Genomic DNA, 12,056 nt, shown 5'->3' with positions numbered 1-12,056 from the left:
AAAGAGTGCCAGGAGTCAGGTTTTAACACTTCCCTAGCCAAAGGAGCTAATTAAGCTGGTTTCAGCTGCCTCTCCAGAATCACACAAGTGAAAGGACCCTCCTGCAAGGAGAGCAGGGAGGCGACTCAGCCAGAGCGGGAAGCTAATAAAATGTATGCCGGCTTTTAAGGGGGGAAAAAAAAAATCATGAAATTGAAACTGAATATCTCTTCTTGTCCAAGATAAGAGATCATCTTTAAGAAAAGGCTGTGTTCTGTGGGGGTTTGAAGTGCAAGTTCATCTCATTATCATAGCTGTTTCACCTATAATACTATCATCATATTCGGGAGGAATAAAAGGCTTATCGCTCTCATCACAGAGAACAAACTGCATCGTTGTTGTTTCTTTTCCCTGAAGAAGCTCACAGTTTGATAGTTCACATGTGAGGAATAATTATGCAAGACCCTGATGAAAACCCTAATAGAGAATATTCTGATTTTTCAGTGTATATTATTCTCTTTGGGGGAGAGAGGGGGAGATAGGGTTAGACATTAAAGACTTGAATCTCCACCATTGATTTTTACGAACCCCAATCTCAGGGGATTTAGTTTTTTTGTTTTTTTTTTTTTTTAGATTTCAAAACAACATTGATATCTTACAAGACTTACACTTGCTCTTCTTTGGGAAATAGCCAAATCTAGATGACAAGTGTAAATAAGAAAGGAGCTATATCCCCATTTTGATATAATAATTGCTACTACTACTGTATACCGGAGAGCAAAAGTAAGAAATGTCACAGTGGTTTTAAGAAAGCTTTAAAATGAAAGCTAACAACAGACTAAAACAGAAAATGTGATCTGTACCAAGATTGCTGTTTTTTTTTTTTTTTTCTTTCTTTTTTAGGATTTCTCTCTTCAAATAGGATACATTACCAAATTGTCAGAAATAGCTTGATTTCAGGGTTGGTGCACTGTAACATCTTTCGCCTCCAAAAGTAATTATGAGTCTACCATCAGTCCAGTTGGTGACAAATATGTGGATCCTGTCGTGTGAAAGTGTGCTCACATAGCCGGCTGTTACTGCAGTCGCTGGCTTTGCGAAGCAGTGGTTGCATTTAAAATTTAAACCTTCGGTGTAACGCTGAATTGCATACACACACGCACGTAATCAATGCTATTTTAAACAATTACTAAATCCAAGTATATCTTTTTTTAAAGATTTTCAATAAAATCTAATGTTCACAGAAAAAAAACCTCATAAATGTCAAAATTGCTGTGGGCAGAAAAAGGGGATATAGTATTTTCTTGATCTGTTGTAGCAATTTATAGATTTCAGGCCGTGGTTTATAAGAATGCTAAATGTTCTGGAATTACAGCTGTTACTGATCAGTGATTGAGCCAGATTTGTGTTATTGCACCATGTTCTTGCTTGTACCTAGAGAGCAGTAAAGCCTCAATATAATAAAAAGCACCTGCATTTTAAATGAAATTTCAATTGAAAAACTTAACAGCCCTTCAAATTGCAGAATTTAACGCAGCCCAGTAAAGCTTAAATAACACTTTGCCTCCGCAGGCTGAGGGGTTTGCATTCAAGGTGACTTGATTGTGTCGCATGGTGAAATTATTTACAATTAAGGAATTTCTCTGGAGGGCTGCAGAATATTTGCTGTTCCACAACACCTATGCAGGCATCTGGTGGGCCTTTTTCAGTATTCATGGAGCCTCCTGAACCTTTATGATAATTGAATCAGTTAGAGTGCTGAGTGGAGCAAGCATAAAACCTGTTAACCTAAAGGTCAGATCTGTGCATTGTTTATTTATCAGTAGGTGAAAGAGCTAAATCGGCAGCTTCTGTCACAGTCACAGTAAAAAATCACCTATAATATTAACAGGGAGTAGATAAATTGCAAAACATGGATTAGAATGACAAACAGAACCAATGTATAATATGGAATTTATAATGAGAGATGCCCAAGGATTTTACTGGGCTGTAAAACATGCAGGTTTGTTACGATAGTGTTATTGATTATAATTAGTTACTGGGGCTCTAGAAAAAAATGGGGCAGAAGCTAGAACTTTGGTAACAACTGGCTTGTTGTTTATTTCTCTTCTAATACCTTTATTTTAAAAAAAACTCTCATGCTATTTTTAATCAGCTTTAATGAAAAGAAATAATTTTGGTAAATATATCTTAGAAAGGAAAATGACAATTTTAGTTCCATAATATTCAACAAGTATTTCACATGCATTTATGAGCAAAGCAGTCATGGTCGTTGTCTTTGTGGCACTGATTTAGTTACTTATTAGCCTTTACTGAGTGTTCGTTTTTATACCTGTATAGGAGAGTTATTTATTCATTTTAGTTTTATTTTGAGGAGATGTGGGAAATTTCCAAGAGGTGTCATTTCTTGGATTTATTCTACTTTGTAGAACCGGGACCCATAGACCCTCCGATTGTTCTGGACGTGAAGTCAAGAATGATGTTGGTCACCTGGCAGCATCCTTCAAAGTGCAATGGGGTGATTACCCATTATAACATTTATCACCATGGCCATCTATACTTGAGAACTTCTGGAAATGTCACTAACTGCACAGTGACCCACTTACACCCATATACCGCCTATAAGTTCCAGGTAGAAGCCTGTACTTCAAAAGGATGTTCCCTCTCAGCAGAGTCCCAGACCACATGGACACTCCCAGAGGCACCAGAAGGGATCCCACGCCCAGAGCTGTTCTCTGATACCCCCACATCCGTGATTATATCTTGGCAACCCCCTACCCATCCCAACGGCTTGGTGGAGAACTTCACAATTGAGAGAAGAGTCAAAGGGAAAGGAGAAGTTACTACCCTGGCAACTCTTCCAAGAAGTCATTCCATGAGGTTTATTGACAAGACTCCTGCCCTTAGCCCGTGGACAAAATATGAATACCGAGTCCTGATGAGCACGCTTGATGGAGGTACAAACAGCAGTGCTTGGGCAGAAGTGACCACAAGACCCTCACGACCTGCTGGGGTGCAGCCACCCGTGGTGACCGTGCTGGGACCCGAAGCAGTCCAGGTAAGAGACTGAGTCTTCCGTCTCCTCCGCAGACTTAGGAATTTACCCTGGAATGACTCTGTGTTGAACAGAGCCATCTGCTGACTGAACAAACACATTTGTTGTTTTAGGCATTCACTGGAGAAACTGGGTTTTGGCCTTTGGCCCAAACTATCTTGAATTCGATGTCAGTTTTTCATTTCTCCCTGTATCCCCTTAATTATATTGTTGAGATGCTTCCATTTGCCTCTCACACCTGAAATACTTTGAATGCCACAATGGGATGCTTAGCTTAACCACCACGTCAGATTTAAATAGATCAGAAAATGAGAAGAGATGGGAAAATACAGAGGAATGGATTAGCATATTAACAAAATTTCCCATTACCGATATTCTGCTATTTTTTAAATAATCAAAGAATCAAAATGATGGGGAAAGAAATCAAAATAGCATATTCATGGGCTATCTAGAAAGCGTTCAATTATTCACCTCATTCTATTGGGAATGAACTCTAGAGGACAGGATAACTACCATTGTTTTGGCTGGCATACAAACTTCATTCAAGGGAAATTAGTGTAACCAAACAGGAGGGAGTTTTGTAGCTTAGAAGCCTCTTTTGTGTAAATACACACATGCTTCCATGGATTCAGTCTTGTACTACTGCCAAAAGCATTGGTACAGTAGCTTGCTCACCAGAGCACAAAACAAAGGACATTTGCATAACAGCAAAGTTCATCTGTTGAAATTATTACTTGGATCTATGTTGTGTGTTCTCTCTCCCCCACCAAAAGCAAACACTAGGTGATGCTAAACAGTGTAAATTGTTGAAGAGATTTCATTTAGCCTACCAACCAAAAGCTATTTTTAAAAGTCTTTATTAGGTACTTGGTAGTTTTAATATGAGACTGGTCAAAGCAATACCCCTTTGTGATAAAAATATCAAAAGTGTATGGAATTCTATTGATTAAACACTATAAGGAAATTAATTTAAGTACACAATATACAATGTTTAGTATATGAAATTAAGCAATCTTAAGAATTGCTCTTCATTCAAAATCAAAACAAAGCAAAAAAAACTCAAACCTAGAGTTATTAATCATTCCAGAAATGACTTTTCTTTTCAGTCCTGGGAGAGTTTTGCAAAACTTTGGTAGCAGTATAATACCAATCAATATAATGCAACATAACAAACTCCATCCCTTCACAGAGGCAAGGCTACAGAACGGACATTGTTCTGGATTCTTTCTAACTAAAATTTTATAACTAGGCATTGCTGATTGCAGTAGATATGCAAAAAAATATTTTCAAAAAAATAATAACTTGATATATAATTCTACTTGGTTCAGCATATATAAACGATATGACCAAACGTATCCAGAACAAGTTTTCTTTGTTCTTTTTTTCCCCCCTTCTTTTGATTGTGTGATATCATCCAGGAATGAAACAATATACATGGCTTGTCAGCTTGCCAGAGAAGTTTAGACTAGCTTGGCTGGAGAGTTGAATCTTGCAGGCACTCACCGAAGGTCCACAGGCATTGGTAACCCCAGGGCAGGAATCTAAAATCTCTAAGAAGGTGTCTGAAATATATGAACATTGTACACTAGTAATAACCTTTTAGAAACTCACTTTATATTAATGCCCATTCTATAACTAGGAAATAAATTCATCAATAAAGAGAATCAGCAGGAATATTCAACTGAATCTAGTATTTGATGCTATACATTATTTAAATAGTATTAAAATAACAGATTTGTGCTTCAGTAATATTGGCTGCCATTATGCTCAGAAAGATCTTAAGACTTTACCAAAGTACATGTCCTGGCAGTAAACAGAGGTATATGACAGCTAAACAATTTTGTAAAATATAAAATTTAAAAGTCAAAATTGCAAATAGATTAAATGTTCATGAGAAATAACAGGAGGATCATTAATATATTTGTTAAGAAATTAATTTAACATTTACCACTGAGTTGTTCCAAGTATTAGGTTGGATAAAGAAAATTATCAATAATATTAGCAACAATAACACTGATAATTTTAGTTATATTGAAATTTGTTGAACATCAGTAAATAAATGCATGTCTTTATGAGTGCCTCTTTCAGGCACTATAGACTAATTTCATACGTGAATATAGATCTAAAATTTTTAAGTAAAAGATTAGCAAATTGAATTAAGAAGTATATTAAAAGAATGATAAATAACACAAATGATTTCAAAAAAATCTAAGGATGGTTCAACATCAGGAAATCTCTCAACATACTTCTTGCATCAGCCAATTAAAAAAGAAAGCCCATATTTTTATCACTAGATGCAGAAAAAGGACTTGTATAATTCAGTAGCCATTTCTAACAAAAATTCAAAGTAAAATCAGATTAAGAAAAAGGTATTTAAATAAGATAAAGTCAAGATATAAACTACTACACTGAAGCTTTTGAATTGAAAACTAATAAGAAATAATATGTAGAAATAACTAAGTTGCGTAACCGTAATGCAGGAAATAAAAAACACCCCTCCTTTTCTGGTGATATCATGAGGCCCTAAACCTTGAGGCTCTTGCCCGTTTTCTCACAGTTAAAGCAGAATAAGAGAGCAAACCTGCAGTTCTCAGTTCTTCTTACACAGTAGAATCCTCACTCAGACAGCTGGAACCTCCAGCCTTGGCATGTGCACCCAGACCACATTTATGTGTAGCTTCACTCAGTTATGTACACGTAGTGTCACTCATTTACAGGTTTAATCGTAAGCCACAGTAAAAGAAGTTGAGTCATAATCATCATTCTCATTGACTTTTTAAAAGATGGCAGGCCATGTGTGATGTCTGCTTAAATTAAACCATAAACAAAAAATAAAATAATGACAATTAATATTTATTGAGTTCATATTATTAGGTTGGTGCAAGAGTAATTGTGGTTTAAGCATTGCTGAAATTTGCCGTTTATATTGGAATACATTCTTAAATAAATGTGTTTATTTTATACATCATTTTAATGCACATTGCTTGTTTTATGTTTTTTTGCTAATGACTTATTACTTGCTGTTTATTTTATATTTATTTTAGACTATGGGAATGATGTTAGACAAAAAGTAAATTCAAGATATTTTCTTATTTGGGTTCAAAATGGGTCGTAAAGCAGCGGAGACAATTTACACCATCAACAATGCATTTGGCCCAGGAACTGCTAACGAACATGCAGTGCTGTGGTGGTTCAAGAAGTTTTGCAAAGGAGACGAGAGCCTTGAAGATGAGGAGTGCAGTGAGTGGCCATTGGAAGCTGACAACGATCAATTGAGAGCCATCATCGAAGGTGATCCTCTTACAACTACACGAGAAGTTGCCAAAGAACTCAATGTTGACCATTCTACAGTCATTCGGCATTTGAAGCAAATTGGAAAAGTGAAAAAGCTCAATAAGTGGTTGCCTCATGAGCTCACTGAAAATCAAAAAGTCATCCTTTTGAAGCGCCATCTTCTCTTATTGTCTGCAACAATGAGCCATTTCTTGATCAGATTGTGAAATGTGTGGAAAAGTGGACCAGTTCAGTGGTTGGACCGAGAGGAAGCTCCAAAGCACTTCCTCAAGCCAAACTTGCACCAAAAAAAGGTCATGGTCACTGTTTGGTGATCTGCTGCTGGTCTGATCCACTACAGCTTTCTGAATCCCAGTGAAACCATCGCATCTGAGAACTATGCTCAGCAAAACAATGAGATGTACTGAAAACTGCAACACCTGCAGCTGGCATTGGTCAATGGAAAGGGCCCAATTCTTCTCCATGATAATACCCGACCACATGTTGCACAACCAATGCTTCAGAAGTTGAATGAATTGGGCTACGAAGTTTTGCCTAATCCACCATATTCACCTGACCTCTTCCCAACCGACTACCACTTCTTTAAGGTTTTCAACAACTTTTTGTGGGGAAAACACTTCTACAACGAGCAGGATTCAGAAAATGCTTTCCAAGAGTTCATGGAATCCCAAAGCATGGATTTTTACACTACAGGAATAAACAAACTTATTCCTCATTGCCAAAACTGTGTTGATTGTAATGATTCTGATTCAAAATTCATGATCCAAAACCGCAATTACTTTTGCACCAACCTAATATGTTCCAGGAGTTGCTTTCATTTAATTCTTACTGCAACCCTGTCAGATAGATGCCATTATTATCTACATTTTTTAGACAGGAAAACTGAGACTTGAGAGATTAAGTAACCTGCATAAGATTACATAAGGAATAAGAGTTGGGATTCACACCCAGGAGCCCAAGCTCTTCTCTACTTCTTTACACTGTAACAAATGGAAAATACGCCATCTTCTGGGACAGAAGGACTTAATTCCATGATAAGTCAATCCTTCCAAAGTTGACATATAAACCTAATATCATTTAAATCAGAACACCAGTAATGTTTTTGGTTTGTTTTATTTCAAACTGGATAAAATGATTTTAAAGTATAAATGGAAGACTAAATGGTTGAAAATATTCTAGAAGATTATGGAAGAAAAGGATAGTGAGGTGATGCTTTCCTTAGTATGTAAACTTACTCTAATGCCACTGGATTACCACAATATGGTGTTGGCATAAAAACAGACAAATGGTCATTGGAACAAACTAGAGAGTTTAAATATAGACACAAGTGTGTGTGGAAACTTGATTTATTGTAGCAGTGGCATTTTATTTCATTGTGAAATGACAGTTTGTTTTAAGAATTGTACTGGAAGATGGCTGACCAGAGACATCAGCTGCCAGATTGTCTCAGAAAGAAGGAAAAGTTTTAGATGAAAAACAAACAAACAAACATAAATCAGGTGTAATTCTAAGGGAAAAGTGTCAGAACTTATGAAAGATTCCATAGGAAGATATTGCAGAGCAGAACGAGGAGCAAGATATCGGCAGAGGACAACCCCCAGGAGGGTTGGAGTCCAGCAGAAAGGGTAGATGGAGCAGTTTGTTTCTCCCTTCTTCACATCTCTGGCAGTCAGCAGGCTCCTGAGCTGCTGGAGAGCCTTTCTACCCTCATGAGCCCAAAAGCTGCTGTCGCCAGTCAACTGGAAGCTTCTTGAGGACAAAACACCAGCCTGCGAGCCCTCTTGGGGTGCTGCTTCCCATCATCGCAGACCCAAGCCAAGATGGCATGCGCCATATTGCATCTCCACCCACTGTCTGCCTTTGTCTTCCACAGGAGGCTTCAGCCCCTCAGTTTTCATCTTGCTCGTTCCCATACAAACATTTCCCAACTCCAGTCCAGACTGCAGGAGCCACAGGGGGCTGGTGGATCCCAGGGGATCTGTGTGACCCCAGAGCCTGGACATTCTGAGCAGGTTGCCTTCTGGAAAGAGGGACAGAGACAACCAGAGTGTTATCTTTCCTCCATCCAGACTCTTTTTCTCCCCTTTCCCTCCCCGACCTGTGGCTGCCAAGAGAGACCATTGAGCCAGAGCTCTCAGGAACTGCTGCTTCCCCCCACTGGTGCGTACACCACACCAGGGCTTCCACAGAGGGGCTTAAATCATTCCTCTTAAAGACCTACAGAGGACTAAATGGTGCTTAGATTATGAGCTCTCTGCTCACCAGCTCTCCATGGTACTGCTTGCCCGGTTGCTCCATCAGAGCAGGGCACACCCCAAAGTGGAAGGACATGAAACCTGCTCAAGCACCCATTGGCAACTCAGGACCAGCATGCTTCTCCCTGGCATGGTCAGGGATTGATCTTTGGGGACCCAGAGACAGGCCTGCGGGCCAGATCTTGCACCTCCATGACTCAGTGGTGTTGCTTAGGGGCATGAAGGGGAGATCTGTCAACTAATCTTGGGAGGCAAGATAATCCCGCAAGGGCAGAACTGAAAAGAGTGTGCAGTGTGGGTCCCAGCCACAGTGCATTCATGGAGAACCCCCCCACACCCAGGAAAGCTGTGCTCTCAGGCCAGGGCAGGATCCTAGACAGGGAAGCTCCCATCCTGCAGTGCCGTGATGGGGAGATCAGATCGTTTGAGCTCCTGCGTGCTGGCAGATGCCAGAGAGAGACTGTGGAGGAGGGGAGGAGGAAGAAGAGTGAAACCTGCTCCTGAGAGTCAGGTTGTGAATCTCAGACATCCTCGCCTCCAGAAGTAGACTTTCCGGTTGGGTGGAGCCACTTCACCACATAGTTCACCACTGCTACAGCTGGGAGCAGAAATACAAAATGTCATTTGTGAATACTATGAAAATCACTATGCACATAAACTTGAAAACATAGAGGAAATGAACAAATTCCCGGAAACACACAACCTCTCAAGACTCAGTCAGGAAGAAATAGAACTCCTGAGTAGACCAATAATGAGCAAGAAGATTGAAGCAGTAATAAAAAAGCTTCCAACACAAAAAAGCTCCAGAGCAGGTGATTTCACAGCCAAATTTTACTAGACCTACAATGAAGAGCTGGTACCCATACTGCAGAAATTATTGCATAATATTGAGAAGGAGGGACTTCTTCCCAACTCATTCTATAAAGCCAGTATCACCTTGATAGGAAAGCCAGGAAAGGACTCAAAAAAAAAAGAAAAAAAGAAAAACTATAGACCAATATCCCTTATAAATACCAATGCAAAACTCCTCAATAAAATTCTAGCAAACCAAATTCAACAGCACATCAAATAAATAATCCACCATGACCAAGTGGGCTTCATCCTAGGGATGCAAGGATAGTTCAACACACACAAATCAATAAATGTGATTCACCACATAAACACAAGTAAAAACAAAGACCATATAATCATGTCAATAGATTCAGAAAAAACATTTGACAAAATTCAGCACTCTTTCATGATAAAAACCATCAACAAACCAAGGCATAGAAGGAACATATTACAAAATTATAAAAGCCACATATGACAAAGGCCTAGAGATGTTAAGCATTTTGCTCAAAGTCACACAGCTTTAATGGTATATAGTTCAGATCAAATATTAGGAACATTTATCATATCTTAGCCCACTCTTAACCCATAATATCAATCTTCAAAAATACTCTTATTCATAGGGTTCTTAAAAATAGTTTGATGGAGTTAAAGAAGTAAGTTGGTCACAATGTTTATGTGTGTTAACTTTTTTCGGGCCTGAAGCTAATCAACTAAACTATATGTCTAAGTTTCTGCTTAAAACAGGGAATTTTGAAAGTGCCTTATTTTTTAGAGCCATTCATCACTGATCTGAAAGAATTGGTAAAAGCTCCTTAAACACCTAATAATGACTCCAGTATATTTTCAGCAGGGTGATCAAATTAGATATCATTTCTGTTAGCCTATTGACTATAATGACAAGGTCCTTCTCCATATTATAAAAGATTGCATTATTAGTCCTCCTAAGATTTTTTTGTAGAAGTAGATTCCTTTCTTCTAACTTACTACTCTCAAAAAGGCAATTTTTTCTAAGTTTGTAACTTTTTTAAAAATGAGAAAAATAGCTAATTTCTGGATGTAAACATTTATAATGGAGAAAACAGGAGTTTTTTAGATCTTCAAATGACTGTCTCCAGAGTCGTTACATCAAATCTCTTAATCTCTGCTGGCAGATATCTTATTCAAGTTTTATCTTATGAACGCTTTTTCTCAGCCTCAATACTGAGTTCCAGATCAATTCACTGTTAGCTCAACTGTTAACACAAGCTATCTCCTAAATTTTAATTCTTTCAAGTGTTGCCAAGATCTGACCTGAAATCTCAAAGTATTCTGGTTCGGGAGGCAAGAAAGTCATATTCCTCAGATCAGTACGGTTGAATTTAGCTGGGATAGCTCTTCCTTTTTTAATTTATGTTATAAATACCAGGAAGTCCCCTGAGTTTGACCTTGACTAATTTTCCAAGTCCACAGATAGTATTTGCACCTCCACAACAAATAGAACCGTATGTCTGCTCTGCAAACTTTGCTTCCTTTAGGTTTTTTTCTTTTAAATCTTTTCTACATCCAGACAAATCCCCTATACTCATAAGGAACACATCTCAAACGCCTCTTGATCTGGCATCTCTTCTTGGAACTCTCCAAGAAGTTTTTTAAGATTAACAATGATTGCAGCCTGTGTAGTAAAATTTGGGCAGATATGGGCCCATTGTTAATTATAAATTACCACAATAACCATCAGGCAACTGCCCAACTAACCCATGGTGGGAGTCCAGTTTGTCACCAATTATTAGTAAGAGTACTCTTATAAAAACTCAGGTCACCTTCCTTCTAAAAGAAACATTTTCTCTTTAAGGTGAAAACTTATGGTTAATCCCTGTCTATTTTAATTTTTCTTCTATTCCTTTTTGACTTTGATTTTGTATACATTTATAAGTGTAGATATCAATATATCACCTTGTGAAAATCTGGCTTTTCAAGTTTCAAAATCACTGTATGCTAAGGAAAAATTATAATCTAACGAGCAATGACTACGATTACTTACTGAACTCCACCTCTGTGTGCATGGCAATAAATGAACATAAAATTTAGTCCTGTTATCAAGAAGATTACAGACTATTTGAGGGATTAAATATATATCCTAGTATTTATAAAAGGAACACTGGAAGGTAAAAATAAAAGAGATGAAACATGATAGCATGTAAATAAGTGATTTTTTAATGGTCTATGCACATATTTGTAGGATCCTTTTCCTCCAACAAGAACATGAGTGTGTTACCCCTATGTTCTTGCAAAATTTAGCCAGACAAGAAAACAAATTTCAGACATTATGATATTCCATTACAAAAATGTTCTTTCTTCTGATACTCAACTCCATGCATTAGCTTTTTGCTTGCCTTTTAAAATTCTTTCTATACATATCTTATCCCTTAGAATAGGATGTGTTCTTATTGCTTTACTTGCTAAATTATGTATAGGTAAGATTCTGGAACTCAGGTGTGCATCCTCAGGAAATATAAATTGTGATTTTCCTTCCCCCATCAAAAAAAAAAACCTGATTTAGTATGTACACTAACAATGCAAAGCATGGAGTTGTGATGTTTCATTTAATTGAGTTATAAACAAGAAAACTATGAAATCCTGTCGCTGCCCTATTGATGCATGTG

The 12,056-nt window shown here is 37.8% G+C and overlaps 1 protein-coding gene across 1 annotated transcript in view; it reads left to right on the top strand.

The window, feature by feature from the left end:
* The window catches only part of USH2A (usherin), a 605,447-nt gene that overhangs the window by 386,959 nt on the left and 206,432 nt on the right, over positions 1 to 12,056 (top strand). The window contains exon 40 of the mRNA XM_045536030.1: positions 2,409 to 3,037. Coding sequence (XP_045391986.1) covers positions 2,409 to 3,037 — 629 coding nt within the window. The remainder of the gene's footprint in view (positions 1 to 2,408; positions 3,038 to 12,056) is intronic.

Source organism: Lemur catta, chromosome 23, assembly GCF_020740605.2.
Source record: "Lemur catta isolate mLemCat1 chromosome 23, mLemCat1.pri, whole genome shotgun sequence".
Taxonomy (NCBI): Eukaryota; Metazoa; Chordata; class Mammalia; order Primates; family Lemuridae; genus Lemur; species Lemur catta.
The sequence above is the reverse complement of the archived record's forward strand: the minus strand, read 5'-3'. Positions and strand labels throughout refer to the sequence as shown.